Here is a 19184-nt window from a genome sequence, read left to right as displayed (position 1 = left end):
ATAGTGGTGAAACTGTACATACCAGAGACTCAAGGTGCACAAATAAGCTTTTTTTTTCTTAATAATATCACTTAATTTCCCCAGGATCATCTATTATGTCAAGGGGACAAACTATAGCTTTCAAGCATACATACCTTTCAATAAATCTATTAGGCTAAAAGGAAGAAGATATAGTAACTGTCATAACCAGTTGACTAGTGTGAATACAAAAGCATTTTAAAATACTTCAAATCTTGAGAGATGAATTCTGAAACTGATTTCATGTATTTGCTCATAATGAAAATACATAAAGTAACTATTTTGTAGAAAAGAGCATGTAACACTGCAGGGATGGCATCCATGCTTATATCAGATCATATTAATTCCATGTTTAAAATAAAGAAAATAGCTTAAGACAGTTCAATTCTAATTTTATCCTTTTTTCTTACTCTAATAGCATGCATGTCCAGCTCAGGTTTATCTTCCTCTATATTTCTGCTCAAAAATGTCCTCAAATCTCTTCAAACTAATGTTTAGTTTTCCAGATGAAGACTTGTTTATAACATAATTCTTTCCCTAAGTAATAAAAGTTTGGAAAAATCTGCTTCACTGTATTTGTGCAAGTTAAAAGCTAATTAATAACTGAGTGCTACTTCCATTAAATCATTATCATCTTATATCATTAACACCCCTGCATATATCCTCTTATCTAAAATGTTTACATTTAATTAATAAACTGTACTTTCTAAAGTGATAGTAGCTAGAGTTCATACAAAACAAAACCTCTCATCTAAGACTAATGGCATGTAGACCTTCATTTCCCTAGGTAGTACAAAATGAAAGAAAAAACATATTTTAGAAAAAAAAAAACTGAATATATTTCCACACCTAATGCAATTCTGCGTGCTGTTGCACTCCTTGTAGGTTTTTCTGGCTCAAGTACCCAAGTCTTCTCATCAATTTCATCCATAACATCCCAGAATGTCTTCAGTGATTCTAATGCTGCCAAAAACTGCCTATGAATACTTATTAAGGAGCTCTGTGAAAAGATGAAAGCTAAATAAGTTGTATGACACTATCAACGGATAACCTTTCACTTAAAATAAATTGTCACAAGTTTTCAGCTAAAACTAGATTCTAGTAAACTAGTCAGTTCTCCCTGTTTTCATCTCCACTAACAGAATTCTCTTTCATCACTAGATTATGCACCTTGGTGAGAAGGAATGGCCTTTTTAAGAACTGTATTTTATTATTATACAATTTATACTGTAAGTAAAGAATAGTAGTTACTAAAACAAAATATGTATATAACATATTAAATATATATATTGGGCATATTATCTATAATTTTGTATAAAAATGCTAATTGCATTTTTGCTGCAGTTGCCAAGGAAAATGGAGTGCTATATGAGATTTGACTAAAACCCCAAACAATACACATCAACACATGCGTGTACACAGTAGACATCATCTAAGACCCTACTAAAAGTCAAAAATTCAAATATAACCATTTGAAAGACCATATAATAGGTAATGCTATCCATCTAACAGAACCTATACTTCCTTCCAGATGCCTATCCCATAGTGTACTCCACTATAAAATATGATGTATATGATACAGCAGTAACTTTTAATTAAAATAAACTTCCATATCAAAGTCAAAATACTTGGATTACATTACATATTATACTCCTTGCATTTAAGAGAGAAGTTGCAAGAAAGGAAAATTTTGATTTTTTTGAAAGTCATGAGTTTTTGAAGTAGATTTGGAACCACAAACATATTTCTATTTATTTTGGATACAGAAAGAAATTAAGAGGGAAGGGGAAGAGAGACATCTGTAGCACTGTTTCACCACTCATGAAGCTTCACAGGTGGGGACTGGGGGCTTGAACCATGGTCCTAGCACACTGTAATATGTGCACTTAGCGAGGCACACCACCATCTGGCCCCCTGAAATCACAAATTCCTAATAGCAGTAATAAAAAACAGTTATGTACCTTAAATGTAATGATTCAAAAATTATACCCAGAACACAACTGGTGAATTTACTAATCAAAAGAAAATGCCACCCTTTTTATTTTTAACACATAATCATTATAGGAAATTAAGTAGAAGGACAAAGATGTAAGAGGGAAAAAAAAAACCCTGAAGAATAAAGACAATAGAAATTAGTAGAAACACACAAGCATTCAGGCTTAGCATGCCAAAAATAGCAAACTCTCTTAACAGAAAAATGTTCCAGAAACCATTAAGTTTCTCACCTAACCTTTGTATATGTGTATATATGTGGGGGGGGGGGTGAAGAAGAGGGTTAAACAAACACCAAATACTAGACCAGAAACTTGAAAATCCCTATCGTTGCTTCACCTTTGTTGGAACCTGAAGGAAAAGTGCTGGATGGTATGAGTCAGGAACTGAGAGGGGGAATGCTGGTTGACTGCACACTTAGGTGAAACTCAGGAGACAGAGTCAAAAAGGGAGAACACAGGATGAAACTTGGACTGTGGGTAGTGAACTGCACCAAAGCAAGGTTCTCTGGCAATGGAATGGAAGGGGGTGGGGGGTTGAGAGAAAGGGTTGGAGTCCTAGGTTGGGGATATAAGGATTCTGCAGACACCCATGATGCAGGACTGGGAAATAGAGCCCATATGTAGACAACTGTGCTGTTAACTATTAACCTGTAATAAAGTATGGGTTGGGGCAGGGGGTTAGTATATATAAAATGTGGACAAGTGAAACAGCTCACCTGGATAGTGTGCCTGCTTCACCAAGCATGTAACCCAGGTTTGAGCCTGGCCCCCATGGCACTGGAGGAAGCTTCAGTGCTATGCTTTCTTTCCCTCTATCTGAAAAAGACACACCCTCACACACACACCTTTATATATAAATAGTGAGAATAGATTTTTTTCCCCTCTCTATTGGCCTATTTTTACATGGGGAGTAGACAAAATAACAGAAATTGGAGAACTGTCTTCTTAACATTACATGCACAGGAAACACAAGAGCTAAGTTTAACAGAGAAGAGCTAAGTTTAACATTGGATTCCTGATGTGGAATCCAATGTTCTTAAGTGAAATGCAAAGGTCAGGAGAATAAAGGAAGGTATCAACCTCAAGGGGGGGGGGTGAAAACCCAGCTATCACTATGATTTGAAAACTGCAGTCATAAAGATATTAAGAGATCAACTCACTATTAACATCATGGGAGGCACCTAATGAAAATATCTGCACTAAAATCAAAAATACCTGGACGGTTCTATATATGGGGCTCCTAATGAAAATATCTATTTGGTAAATTCATACTGCTTCACCAAAAACATAAAACATAACTAAAAATATTTCTGCAGTGTGTTCAGTAAAATAGAGTTGGCATTTAAACCTTAACATAAAGAGTCATTAGAAACTTAAGCTGGTCAAAGGTCACCAACTCGTGCTCTTATAAAAACTAAAATATTTAATGTATTTCCTGAGCAGTTTCATAATGCTGAAGCACAGTTAGTTTATTTTGGCAATCCTTGTCCATTTTTCTGCTGCAATGAGTACATAAATCAAATACCCAGATACACAAGCAGGAGAAAGTCAGATTGGTTATATATTTTTTCATACTTAATAAAATAAAATCAGGAAACCAGGTGATATCATTAAGCCAAAAACCCTACAAAGCATTGATTTTCTTACAAACAAGTCAATATATAGGGGTGATGGATAAAGATTTTTCCTATTCACTGCAGTTAGAGAATGTGCCTTATAGAAGAAATCAGAGATTTTTTAGTTTCCACACGGCCATTATTCACTGATGATTTAGTTTACATGACTAGTCAAAACTGTTTCAAAAACATGGCGGTATTATAGAAATGTTAACTTTAAACACACACACACACACACACACACACACACACACACACACACATATTCCTCAAAGAAACTAGGTGCAGATACAAGCTTAGAAGTGTAAACCTGGGGCCCAATTTGTTATATACAAGCCATATTACATTTTTCAGATGGTTGACAAGTCAAAGGACACTAACAACAAGATTACAAATTTCTAGGGTCAAGGGAATCATTTGAGAAATGACTAGCAGTCTTTCATTTATAAACTGATTTTAAAGAAGACCTGTCAAATTATACTGCTTAGAAGGTCACATATAGTTGCATAGGTTTTGTTCAGTCTTGAAAAACAAGACAAGCTAAAAGCAAGTACTAGGAATTTTTTTTTTTTAAGTAACTATACAGGTTCTAAGAATGACTGGTTTATTTTGACATGGACAGACACATCTTTCCCTGTAGTTATAACAATTCACAATATATGCCATGACAATTTGAGCCTGAAATCTCCTTCAGAATGAAAACCTGAGACACTGGTTTGTATGTAGGTAAGTTTCTGGAGGTAATGTTAGGGATCAGGAGTGAGGGGCTGAAAAAGTGTAACAAGAGAGAATGCTATCAAGTTGGTTGCAATTTTCAAGGATGGCTCCATGAAAAGTCATAGGGAAAACTCCTCGGAATCATTGCCCAGGAAATAGATTCCAGGAGCAGTTACTCAATAGGTTTCATTCCTAACAGGTCAGGCTGCACTAAAGAAATTCAGTCTCTGACATTTCCTGATTCTCATACATTATAGTGCCTATAGCTCCTTTAGACACTCTCGGACCTAGAATTAGAAAAGCCCTGTGGCAAAGAGAGAAATAATGGCGGGGTTGAGGAATGGTGTATTGCCAAGATATACCATTGTGAAGTTGACTGAAGCAATATGACAGACAAAATCAGGTGCCAAGGAACTGAAAACCGAGCAAAAATTATCTAATTTCTAGCCATTTACCAAAAAGGGAAGGGACATATAGCCAACACTTAAATAAATATACTTTAAAAAAAAATTCCACATGAAGTCAATTTACATACAACTTTAACATGAAAGGGATGTTTCCAATAGTGCCCAGCATGTATGTCTACAAAAAAAGCATTCTTTTTGTTTATTTGTTTGTTTGCCTCCAGGAATATTTCTGGGGCTCGGTGCCTGCACTACAAATCCACTGCTGCAGGAGGCCATTTCCCCCTATTTTTGTTGCCCTTGTTATTATTATTGTTATTGCTGCTGTTGTTATTGGACAGGACAGAGGAAAATTGAGAGAGGATGGGAAGATAGGGGAAGAGAGAGACACCTGCAGACTTGCTTTACTGTTTGTGAAGTGACCCCACCCCACCCCCACAGGTAGGGAGCTGGGGGCCCAAACCCGGAATCCTTGCACCAGTCCTTGCACTTTGCGCCACGTCGTACACTTAACCTACTGCGCTACTGCCCCCCCCCAATATCATTCTTAATATTGAGCTCTGAGAGATTTTTATATATTTGAAATATAAGTTCATTATCAGGTACATAACTAGCAAGTATTTTCTAGTGTGTGGTGTGTCATTTTCTTCTCATTCTCTTAATTTCTTATTCCTTAATACTTCAAAGAGCAAAAAGTAACTTTGATCATGTACAACTTACCAATTTGTTTTATATGGACCTTTAGTTTCCTTTTGCAATTTTACATTAAGCTTATAATGTTCTTAGGGTTAGCTTCTGTATATGGACAGAAATTCACGGTTTTTACACATAGTAAGTTATATCAGTCCCATTTACTGACAAAGACAGTCTTTCTTCCACTCAACTGTTTGTGTGCATTTGTTTAAAAAGTTGCATACAAGTAAGTATATCTCTGAACTAACTCTCTCCTTAAAGATTTTATTTATTTATGAGAAAGACAGAAGGAGAGAGAGAAAGAAAGAGACATCACTCTGGTATATGTGCTGCCCAGAACTGAAGTTAAGGACCTCATGCTTGAGAGTCTAATGCTTTGTCCACTGAGCCACCTCTCAGACCACATCTCTGAATTCTCTATTCCAGTTTTCGTTTCTAACTTCATGACAGTATCTTTGTCTTGATAAAGGTACATTGATTAATTCTGAAATCATGTCACACTGGTAGTCCAATATTTTTCAGTTATTTTGCTTGTTGTAGATCCTTAGAATTTCTATATTTTATAATAGTCTGTCAGTATTTATTTATTCATTTACTTATTGTTTTTGCCACCAGGCTTATCACAGGGGCTGTATGCCTGCATGAGGAATCCAGTAGACCTAGCAGCCATTTTCCCTTTTTTTTTTTTTAACTGATAAGACAGCTAGAAATTGAGAAGGGAAGAGAGAGAAAGAGAAACCTATAGACCTGCTTCACCACTCATGAAGATTCTTCCCCCCTGCAGGTGGGGATCGAGAGCTCAAACCTAGGTCCTCACACATGATACCTGGTGTTCTCAACCTGGTGTCCCACTACAAGGACCCAGTTTTGTTTCTAAAGAAAATGTGTTGGGCCAAGGTGGCTATTGTTGGGGTGGCACAGAACTTTGTTAGTAGGTGCAGTGTGAAAATATTCCCCTATAATTTTATAATCCTATAAACCTTTATTAAACTACGTATGTTTAAAAAAAAACAAAACCAAATTCTATTGGGGTTTTTATTGCAGTAAACTGAACATGCATCTCAAGTAGAAGAAAGCTGCTAAATAATACTGAAGCTTTTAATTCCTTACTGTGGAGTCTTTCTTCATTTTTTTAGGCAAAAATACTGCACAAACATCACCAAGGAAAATATCTGGATAACAAGCACATAAAATTATTATTTATCATTTAAAAATGCAATCTGAAATCACAATGAGTTGCCCCTACAATTAGAATAGCTAATTTTTGAAAAATTTGACATCTTAAAACACTTATAATCTGGTAATTATAAAATGGCTCACTATTTAAAAAAAAGTTAGTTTGTTAAAGGTGAAAATGTTAATTTGTTAGTTGGTTTGTTAAAAGTGAAGAATACACCTAATATGATTTAGCCATGGCAGTCCTAGGTATTTGACAAAAGAAATGAGTGCATAATGAAATATGTATGTTAAGAAAAGTTTAAGTTGTAGCAGCCAAATCTTTATGTAGCAGTCTATATGTCTACCAACAGGTAAATAGACAAATAGGCTATATAACTATATAATGGTATACTATTTACGGAAAGAAAGATTTAAATGCTACAACCTGGATGAACTTTTAATTATGCTAAGTTTACTTATCATAAAGAATATGTAATTATATGTAAATCTAGAAAGTAGATGGGGACCAGGGAAAAGGAGCAGAAGAATAAAAGGAAGAGATTACTAAGTGGGGAGATAAAAATTGGGTGTAATGGAAATGTTTATGATCTTGTTTATGGGGATGACTTCATGGGAATTAACATTTGTCAAGGGAGTCGGTCTGTAGCACAGCGGGTTAAGCGCAGGTGGCGCAAAGCACAAGGACCGGCATAAGGATCCCGGTTCGAACCCCGGCTCCCCACCTGCAGGGGAGTCGCTTCACAGGCGGTGAAGGAGATCTGCAGGTGTCTATCTTTCTCTCCTCCTCTCTGTCTTCCCCTCCTCTCTCCATTTCTCTCTGTCCTATCCAACAACGACAACAACAATAATAACTACAACAATAAAACAACAAGGGCAACAAAAGGGAATAAATAAAATAAATATTAAAAAAAATTTGTCAAAATTAACCAAACATGCAAATTTAAGTATGTTCAGTTTGTCAATTGTACCATAATAAAGCTGTTAAAACACACAGACACACTCATTTCAATTTCTGACCAGTAATGAATCAACATAGTAGTATATTCACTAGACTGAGTTTCTAATGAAGAGCTTTAAAAAATTACAAGGAAGCAATATTTTTAAGACTAAGAACAATGGCAGAAAGTAACTTCCTAAAATAGCCATTTAGAAAATGAAATTTTATTACTCATATAAGTATATAATGACATAGAAAATGTGTATATATAATAGAGAAGGGAGAATAAGAGATATATATGGAAACTAAAATGTTAGCTGTTCCTCCATAACTGTTATTAAATTATGTTAAAGTAGGAAAGCACTTAAGCAGAAAAGTGTGAATACTGCCAATCTCAAAACGTAATGCTTATTATCTTTAAAAGCATTTTGTTACTTTTATAATACCTGAAGTGATATAATAATGTCAGTCACTTAACCAGATCTTAGAGCATAATATCTTCATCTTAAGTACTATTATTTCCAGTATTTTAATAATTTTCTCACAGTCCCGGAATGTGATCTTTTGTGCTCTGATGACACTTAAATTAATAGCATAATTTTCTGGTACTTGCAACAGTTGCTTTTCATTCTGATTTTTTTTATACTTTCCCTATAATACTTGCAGATAAATCCCCTAATAATCACTTTTTGTTTTATCTTTGAAGGACTCAAAAGACTTCACTAGAATAGGAAATATCAAGAGATTAAACTTTTAAGAAATGTAATTTTAATTGGAATATTTCCAATCAGATAGCTTTAAACAGATGATAAAATCTTGGAAATATTCAGTTCATTTGATATTATTTGCAAGATCTACTGGTGTTCTCAAGTCTTTTTGAGATATTGCTAAAAAATTAAATCTATTTTTTAAAATGTTATTATTTATCAAGTAATCCATAGAGATCATGTCACCTTTCTCAAATTTATTTTGATTACAACTAACCATTAATAACTTAACAATCTGCTTCTGCTTTTAAGTCACTAGAAAAACATCTTGAAAGCGAATATATATTCACTTCATGTACAGTCATTAGGAGAAGATTATAGCAACTGTTTTTAAAGAAAAAAAAAGAACCGTCTATATCAAAGTAAGTAGTAACTTTCTATTTAGTCCTTAATTACCCTGTGTTGCAGAAAATGTACATATGCATGGAGTATGGGGCCCAATGTCTTGTGGAAAAGAGCATCTTGGTCATAAGTGACACAGGTTAACACATACTGGAGGAGATGTGAAATTATACCTGAGACACCAGTCTTGTAATAGACCTTCAATTAAAAAAAATTATGTTAAGTGAGCTAAGTAAAAAAGATAAAGATAAGTATGAGATGATCCCACTCATAAACAGAAGTTGAGAAAGAATAATAGAAAGGGAAACTCAAAGCAGGATTTGACTAAATCTGGAGTAGGGCACTAAGTAAAAACCCTGGGTTGAGGGTGAGGGTGAATGTTCAGCTTCATGGGGTGGGGTGGGGGGAAGACAGGGGGAATGGGATGGGACACAGTCTTTTGGTGGTGGGAATGGTGTTTATGTACACTCCTGTCAATTTGTAGTCATATAAATCACTATTTAATTAATATGAGAGAAATAAAAATGGAAAAAAAGCATTCCAATTCCCCAGAACCGCACCCCATTAGGGAAAGAGTGAGGCAGGCTGGGAGTATGGATCGACCAGTCAACGCCCATGTTCAGCAGGGAAGCAATTACAGAAGCCAGACCTTCCACCTTCTGCATCTCATAATGACCCTGGGTCCATTCTCCCAGAGAGTTAGGGAATGGGAAGGCTATCAGAGGGGGGGATGGGATAAGGAGTTCTGGCGGTGGGAATTGTGTGGAGTTGTACCCCTCTTAACCTATGGTTTTGTCAGTGTTTCCTTTTTATAAATAATTTTTTTTTTTCTTCCTCCAGGGTTATTGCTGGGCTCGGTGCCTGCACCATGAATCCACCGCTCCTGGAGGCCATTTTTTCCCCCCTTTTGTTGCCCTTGTTGTAGCTTCGTTGTGGTTATTATTATTGCCCTTGTTGACACAATTCGTTGTTGGATAGGACAGAGAAATGGAGAGAGGAGGGGAAGACAGAGAAGGGGAGAGAAAGATAGACACCTGCAGACCTGCTTCACCGCCTGTGAAGCGACTCCCCTGCAGGTGGGGAGCTGGGGGCTCAAACCGGGATCCTTACGCTGGTATAAATAAATTTTTAAGAAGTATACAAAAGATAAAAAATAAAACCAATTAAGAGAGGATTCTGAGTGGATGGTTGAACAGAAGTACCAGGAATCACTTTAAGCAACTGCACTTAAAGAATATGTCTGGCAGCTGGATGGTGGATCGTCCAGCAGAGTGCACATGTCACCATACATGAGGCCTCAGCTTCATGTCCCAGGCCCCCACCTACATACAGGGTAATGCTTCATAAGTGTTGGAGCAGAGCTGCAGGTATCTTCTGTTTCACTCTTCCTGTTTGTTTCCCACTTTCTATCAAAAGGAGGAAGGAAGGAAGGAAGGAAGGAAGGAAGGAAGGAAGGAAGGAAGGAAGGAAGGAAGGAAGGAAGGGAGGGAGGGAAACTGGCTGTCAGGAAAGGTGGATTTGGGCATGTGCCAGCCCAAGTAATAACCATGTTAATAAAACAAAAATGTCTGCAAGTCGGGCGGTAGTGCAGCGGATTAAGCGCACGTGGCACAAAGCAAGGACTGGTATATAAGGATCCCAGTTTGAGCCCCCAGCTCCCCACCTGCAGGAGCATCCCTTCACAGGCGGTGAAGCAGGTCTGCAGGTGTCTGTCTTTCTCTCCCATCTTCCCCACCTCTCTCCATTTCTCTCTGTCCTATCTAACAAGGACGACATCAAGTACAACAATAATAACTAAAAAACAACAACAAGAGCAACAAAAGGGAAAAATAAATATAAATATTAAAAAGTTTAAAAAAAATGCCTATGTAACTGCTTTTCAACTTCAGAGTCTATTGAAAAATAACAGCTTTCCTCAATTTCACTCTTTGGCTTATCAAAAGATATGTATGACCAAGACTCTAGCCCTAAGAGGACAGCCTCTTTGACATTCCAGGAACAGTTTGTGCACAGTTTACAGAGCTTGGGTGGGGACAAGGAATACTAACCTCCAAATATTTGAGACCTGTGTGCTCATTACTAATTGCTGTTTCTGATCAGAAAGGTAGGCAAGGAAACAGTTGGTCGCTGTTGATGCACCTCCCCAAATTGTTAGAAGCTCCTCTCTGTAACTGAAGTGATATCCAGGGTACTGAAAAGTACTTTAAAAAAACGGTCAGTAAGAGAAAACATAAGGTGAAATTTGGTCTGGGTGTGATGTCTTACACCGAAGCTAAGGACTCTAGGGAAGGAAGGAAAGGGATGGGATGGAGGCATATTGAGGTCTTGCTGTCTGAGGATGGGTGCCCTAGGTTTGGGGAATGAGTATCTCTCAGGCAGTTATCATGTTGGAGGTGCAGGATTATACCTATGTGTCACACTGTAGTGTAAACCATTAACCCTCCCACCCCACCAAAAAATAAGTAAGTTACTACCCTTTACGTCCCTCTTTTATTTGTGCATTTTTCACCTTTGGGGAACCAACATTAAATCTAGAATATTAAAAAACAATATATGGCAGGGGGGGTGCAGGTTGCAGGTGTTTTTCTTTCTCCCTCTCTGTCTTTGCTTCCTCTCGATTTCTCTCTGTCCTATCCAACAGCAATAACAATAACAAAAAAAATGGGAAAGATGGCCTCCAGGAGCAGTTGATTCACAGTACAGGCACCAAGCCCCAGCGATTACCCTGGAGACAGGGTATATAAAATCGACTTTTAAAGCCATTGAGATATACAAATAAAGGCAAAAAAAATGTGTTGAAGAAAACAAACCACAGACATTACACTTACACCTCAAGCTGGTCTTTGTTAGTGTCTGCCTATCACAATCTACACACACATGCACAAGACTTTGATCTTTCCACTCTGAGAGAACTTCACTTCTAGAGTTAGCATATTAATTGATTAATATGTTTAATCTTTTATGAATAGACAGTTCACTAAAGAATAAATACACCTGGATCACAGACATAGGAGGAAATGCTACACTTATCATTAGGGAGATACAAATCAAACCCACACTGAGATTACACCTCACAGCTGTGAGAATAGCCTTCATCAACAAAACAGTAAGGCATAAGTGTTAGAGAGGATGTGGAGAGAGAGGAACTCTAATATTATACTGCTGGTGGGAATGAGAACTGGTGCATCCACTATGGATGAATCCTTAAACAAATACAAATGGAATACTTAATGATTCAGCAATTCCACTCCTAGTCATTTATCCAAAAGATATAAAAACACAGTTTCAAAGGGATATGCAACCCCATGTTCATAGCTGTGTTGTTTACAATAGCTAAAATAGCTAAAATATGGAAGCAACCTAAATGCCCTTTGATAGTTAACTGGATAAAGAAGTTATGGACCATCCACTCAATGGAGTACAACTTGGCAAACAAAAATGATGATATTGTTTCCTAAGGACATAGTAAGATGGAACTGGCAAAAACTATGCTTAGTGAATTAAGGCGATGAATGACAATGACTTCATGGTTTCACTCTTATGTGAAATATAGAGAATTTGATACATTAACTTGAAAAAAAATTTTAACCCTAATCTAAGACTGTGGGAAGAACTCTGGTGGTTGTTACTGTTAGAGGGTTGTAGGAGTGGTGTGGAACTATATCCCTATTATCTTATAATCTTAAAAATCACTATGTCAGGAAAAATAAGATTTAATACTTCAGGTTCTTAAACTGCCTAGACTTTAGTACTGAGTATAATTTTAAAGTATAAATAATTAATATTTCAAATTTGTAAACATTAAATTCTGAAACTGGGCCAAATTGTTAAAGCATCTCAGAGAAGGATGAATATAGGATCTCACTCATAGGCAGAAGTTGAGAAATAAGAACAGAAAGGGAAACACAAAGCGAAACTTGGACTGGATTTGAAGTCTGAACTCTGTAATTTTAATACTGGCTTGGATATAACAAAAGACATTCGAGGTCTTAAAAACTGAGAGGAAGTTTAAGCTTGCCAGACAAGAGAAACTGGAAAGGTGCAAGAGACTAATTTATTTACTGATGGCCATTTGGGCCAAATACCAGGCTGCCTCATCACCTGGCATCCTAGTCAGGGAATCCTTGAATCCCTCTCCATAGATAGTATGGGCCTTGATCTCTAATGAATCCCCCTCTTTACCATCACTGGCCATTTCCATAAAGAATGTAATCATTAGAGCCTTTGTGGGTCTCTCCAGGACCTGACCCTCACTACAAACTAATATTGGTAAGGATTGCCCCACTTGCCAAAGGGAGTCTGGGTCATCCTACTCTGCCACTTGAGGACTGGCCCTATAATGTGTTCAGTCTAAAATGTTCCATGTTCCCGGCTATGACCATGGACTGTGCACTTAGAGTGGCAGGGGCCTGGAGATTATACCAGCTTCTATGCCAAATATGGATATACATGGGCCCTGAGTCTGACAGATATGGTAAACAGTTATATTTATATGTTTTCTCTTAAGTTTGGGAGCCACTCTCTGCCCTAACCTGGCTTTCAAATTCTACTCTGCACTCTGGTACCATCCTGACAGATAGTATTTCTAGTCCATCTTCATGTTAGCTGTCAAGCTCAAGCAAAAATTATGAAAGTTCTGGGCTATACTTAAAATAGACATCCCAGCTTTTCACCCTAGGGTCCCTATTCTCATTTGCTTTATATCTTACTGCATTTCAGCCACCAAGTATCACCAAGCAGATGATACTACGATCCCATTCTGACCTCCCTAGACAGACAGCCTCTCCAACCTGTCCTGGAACCTCAACTCTCTAGAGCCCTACCCAGTAGGGAAAGGCAGAAACAAGCTAGGGGTATGGATCAACATCTTTTCTTTTTGTCTTTATTATTTCATTTGATAGGACACAGGGAAATTGAGAGAGGAGGGGGAAATAGGGAAAAAGAAATACCTGCAGGCCTACTTCACTGCTTGTGAAGTGTCCACCCTGCAGGTGGGGGAATGGAGGCTTGAACCTAGATCTTCGCACATGGTAACATATGCACTTAACCACCAACCATTACCCCAAACTTTAATATTTTTTACTAAAATGTTTTATTAACATCATTAATATCTAGGCCTAGCAGAGAAGCAAATACAGAAGGCAGAACTCCTTTCCTCTGCACCCCAAAAAGAATTTTGGTCCATTCTCCTATAGAAGGAAATGTTAAAAAGGAAGATGACAAGAGAGCTCTGAATTGCAGTTCCACCAGGAACCAAAACTCTGTGACTAGGATTCTTTGTTTTAGCTCCATCACTGAGTATGAAGATACTTTGGAGAACAGGAGAACAACTGAGGAAGTCAGGTGCTTTTTCCCTTACCTGAGAGGCAGGCAAATAAAGAAAGGAAACCCTGAAGTTGTAATAGGTGTAAGTGTGACTTAAACAAGAGAAAGTAGGTCCTTAGAAGTGAATAAAAATGGGTGTCAGCTCCCACATGGGATCAGATATTTTTACCCAAGTGGCCCATGTGCTTCACTAGTGTGTGCCTTTTCATTTTCCTGACTAAGAGTTTTAAAATATTGGGGGGAGGGGAAAAATCCTATGAGGAATACTCAGTTGGGGAAGGAGCCTTTAACAATGGAATAAAAATCACTAATTTGAGTCTTATAAATAATTTTTAAAAAGTCATGGAACGTACTTTAGTGAAGTACTACTCGGAAGTTAAAAAAAAAACTATAATGTTTTCTTTTGGACTAAATGGATGGGATTGGAAGTGATCATGCTTAGTGCAGTACATAAAGAAGTGAAGGACAAATACAGGTTGATTTTACTCATAAGTAGAACATAGAGAATTAAAACACATGAACTTGAAAAGAAAAAAAAATATATATATATATAGTCAACTAATATCTATGACTTGGGGAGAACTATGGTAGTTACTCTTGGAGGGAGATAGGGGCTTTGGAGGTGGGAGTGGTGTAGAATTATATCCTTATTATAATTATAATCCTTGTTATAATCCTTATAATTTTGCAAATCACTAATAAAAATATATTTAAATTGAAAATATTTAGTCTTTTCATAACAACAAAAATCATTAAGTATAAAAATTGTGGCCCTGTTCAAAGGAAAAATAAATCTTTGCTCAAAAGTACAAAACCAGTGTCATATGCATCTAACTCCACAGTGGAATCCCACAGGTGGTGAAGTTCTGGTGCCAATAGAAAAAGTAATAATAATAATAATAATAATGAACTATCCTTTTAAGTGACAATCACAGTTCAGGAATAAATACAGTATGAGACTCCAACTGTAAATTAAGACCTTAAGGGTGATTTTATATTTATTTTTAGTTTTCCCTACTTATATCTTCTCTCTTTTTAGAATCAATATAGGATGTTTTCTGACCTTTCTTAAACTGAAGTTACACTGCATTATAATAGTATACAAAACCCAGATATACATCATGGAAATCATCATTAATATTTACCACTAAAATATCAGGGTATTTTAAAAATAAAATAAAGAAATCAATGAATAAGTTACTAATCCAAATAAGTCACAATGAAGATTTATTTTACCATATCACATAATCTCAATAATGAAATGCTCTTTACTTTGACCCCTTTGATCATTTTTTATCAATACCAAATATCAACAATAAAATTATCAAGAGAGCAAAGGTATATTTAATCATCTAATAAAAGAGAAACAAAAATTCCATAATTTGAGGTCTCCAACAAAGACAGCAAAGAGAAAAAACAGAAAGAATGACAATCCACTAAGTCAAACAGAGAACCTCCAAGGATCCTTAGAGTAGAGGCAGTGTTTTTTCCTCCTAACATTGTTTGTTTTAAACTGAATTATTTTTCTTACCATCTAAAAATGCTCACTATTTCCATACACTTATGAACTGTGGCTACAAGCAGTCATGTGACTTGTCTAAAATTACACAATTAAGTCAATGGCTGAACTGTAAACAGAACCTAGGATACCCAACTGCTAGTCTCCTGCTCTAACTAATGGATCATGCACCCTGCTATGTAATAGGACTGTTTCCTTTAATTACAAATCCTTCACTCACCATCAGATTAACAGCCAAAAGCTTTATCATTTGTTTTATTCTTCTTGCATTCATGGCATCACTCAAAAGAATATGAGATTTCAATAATAATAATAATAATGATGATGATAATGATAATAATAACAATAATAATACTGTTTAATGCTATCATATCAAACCTGAAGATTCCATGTGTAAGAATACTTCACCAAATCTACACTTAAATAGCACATTTATAAAGTAGAACTGTCTTTTTTAAGATCCATTTTGGATTGGTTAATACCCTAAAGAAAATGAATTTTGTTTTCATAAAATTATTACTTTCATGCACTTGAAATAATACATTACAGCACTCTATGGCACTATTACTCAACAATATTAGCATATCTGACCTATTTGTAAAAGTCAAAAAGGTGGCAGACTACTACAGATACATTTTTGAGTATCTGTGATTTTGCTAAGTAGAATGAGATCAAAGTCATGAAACACATTCTACGGTAAAACCAATAAAATAAAATGTACTGGGTAAACAAAGTAAATAATCTGAAAGGAGATGCATAGTCACTTGTCTTTGAGAAGCACTTTGTGTTTCTTTGGCACATATCACAGCAGCAGTAGTAGCAGCAGCCTTGCCCTTCGTGCTGATTTCTTACTACTCTAAATGTCTCCTCTGAGCCAGAATACACTGGCTGTTGCTGATCATGCTGTGAGACACCTGCACTGGCTACTAGGCTTGTCATGACGCACAAAAACCTACCATCTTCAGCTTGACATTGTGCAAGTTATAATTATTCATCCAAATGAATATGTCAGAGCAGCAGCAGCAGACCTCTCATCAGAGCAAAAGAAAAATACATCAAAACATTATCAACCCAGCAGGAAGACAGGGACCATAAGGAAAATTACCCATTTTTAATATGGATGCCACAAAGCCATGTCTATTATTTTACAGGAAAAAAAGGAAAATAAAGAATTTCCAAGTTAAAATCCAGAAACACTGAATCCAAAAAAAAAAGATGTATAAATGTAGACACGGAATCTTTTAAAATCAATTATCTGTAATCTATTCTTAAATATAAGTTTGCAATTAGACTACAAGAGTATCATTCATGTTACCTAAGAATTACAACTGTTTAAAAATGTTTTAAAAACAGTTATAATATATATATTTTTTTTCTTAACTTTCAAGATAAGGTAATAATGCCAACAGTTTTAGTATGTCTAGAATAGCCAAGAGTTCATACCACTGGTAGCATCAGTAACAGTAAAATATTTACAATATACTAAACTCTAATTCAATGTGTAAAAAGTATTTTTAATTTTAAATTTTAAAAGCATGTATAACAGAAAAATTATAAAATCACTCCCAGACTTCCATGAAGATAAAATAGCCAAATTCTATAAGCATATATGAAACAGGCAAATGTAAAAACAGTTTCTGATCTTAAATACTGAAATAACCATATTAAAAAGTGTGACCATTGGACCAAGTCTGAGAACAGTATCTTTTCAAAATAAGATATGGAAAATTTTCTTTTTCAAGACACAAAGAAAGAAATTACAAAAGATTGATAACTGTACCCTTGGTTAAAATTCTAACCAACAACATATAACTATGAGGTAAAAAAAAAAAATGATACAGGGAGAAAATAATTCCCTTAAACCTGTAACCAACAAAGAATCAGTATCTAAAATATACAAATATAATCTTTACAATTACAAACATTTAAATAGGTAAAGATCATCAACACAACTAATAATGACTATTAGTTCTTAATTAAAATTAAGGTCAAAGTAAAAGGAGTCGATAAAATGAAAGTTACCAATGTTCTGTGTTAGAAGAGTAAAATTGTACAACCAATTTGGAATGCAGCTGGTAATGTTTACTAATCTCAAAGTGGTGCATGTTCCACAATGCAGCATTTTTACTTGTAGATGTAACATTCACTAAGTTTCCTGCATGTGTACAATAAATGTGTAAGGTAATGTTAACACATGAACATATGGATTCACATAATATAATAGCACAAGACATTTGAAATTTACTAGACATTCATAAATCTTAGGGTAATGTTTATTACTTTTAAAAAATCAGACTGCAAATTGTATAGAATATGGCATAAACACATAGGTACACCCTCTCATTTCTCTGTGGTCAGTGTCTAATAAATCATTACTTTCCCACAGTAAAAAGAAAAAAACAAAAAAAAAATGCAGGGATAATCAATATGTCAATAGGTATGATTAAAAAATCAACATATCAACAGATTCCTAAATTGTCTATTTTTTTTTAAGAGAAAGAGGTAATAGGATCTTTTTATGTTGGAAGCTAATTTTTTTAAAGGCAAGAACTGTATAAAAAAAAAGAAAAAGAAATTTTAAAAAAAGGAATTAGATCAAAATACCAGCCCTAAAAAAAAAAAAAAGGCCCCAGCTTATATGCTTCTAATTAAAATACTATCAACAAATGCTTTATAAATTAAATATGGCATACACAAACGTAGCAAAAATATACATGAATAGGAAATTTTATATTTTAGGGAAGTGGTTAACTCTAGGAAGGAAAAGTATGAGGAAAAGAATGAAGACAGGACTGAGGATAAAGAGGAGGGGAAGTCCTGGTCAATCTTAACAAAAAAGTAAGAGAATGAGAGATTCATGTGAAGCAAAGCTAGCCCAATTATTGACATTATCAAATCTGAGTTGTAAGAAGGTATCCAAACTTTTGTCTGTATCTTGCTTAGAATTTTGGTATAGTCTGTAATTTAAAAATGTTTTAAGTCAGTTGCCACTAATTCTGCTTTATTGAAGCTAGTACAAAGAAAAAAAACTTGAATTTCAATTGTTGTTATAAATATTCACTCCATATTAATATGTACATGGCACTGAGTTAGAGTTAAGTAGAGGTAAAAAGAAGTTGAATGAAATCACTTTAAAAAATTTTTCCAGTGCAGTAATGTCACAAAATAATTTTCTAAATGGCAGAATAATGAGAGTGCTAAACACTACTTTTGTAGAAATGCAGGATTTTAATGGATTAGGTTAAACTCATATGGTTATTTATGTTAAAAACACAGAACAAAATAAAAAATATATTTTCATACTTTGATAACTAAAGTCAAAAGCAAAGAGTAGAGCAATCTACATAAAATGTTATCCCACAATTTTATATAAAACAAAGATAAAGATCATAGTACAAAATAGAAAATGTATATTTAAATAAACAAAAGGTTTAATTGATATGTAATTCCAATTTTTAAAAAATCAGCATAGTAGTCCTTATATATTCATAATATATAACAGAATACAAAAACAAATAGCTGGGCTTTTCCTCTCCTATATTTTTACCATGTGCTTTTGATTTCCATTAGTAAGAGAGAATATATATTTATCTCTTTATTGAGGAAAGGCTGGCATACAAACTGTCATCACAGGGTTACAGTTCCACTTCTCCCTAAGAGAGGTTATCAGCAC

The 19184-nt window shown here is 35.3% G+C and overlaps 1 protein-coding gene across 2 annotated transcripts in view; it reads right to left on the bottom strand.

The window, feature by feature from the left end:
- FANCL (FA complementation group L) overlaps positions 1–19184 on the bottom strand; it is a 62611-nt gene that overhangs the window by 9925 nt on the left and 33502 nt on the right. For both annotated transcript variants that reach the window (XM_060187241.1, XM_007533731.3), the window contains one exon: positions 868–1018. In XM_060187241.1, the coding sequence (XP_060043224.1) occupies positions 868–1018 (151 nt within the window). The remainder of the gene's footprint in view (positions 1–867; positions 1019–19184) is intronic.

The sequence above is a fragment of the Erinaceus europaeus genome, chromosome 3 (genome assembly GCF_950295315.1).
Source record: "Erinaceus europaeus chromosome 3, mEriEur2.1, whole genome shotgun sequence".
NCBI lineage: Eukaryota > Metazoa > Chordata > Mammalia > Eulipotyphla > Erinaceidae > Erinaceus > Erinaceus europaeus.
Note: the sequence above shows the minus strand (reverse complement) of the source record. Positions and strands in the feature narration are given on the sequence as shown.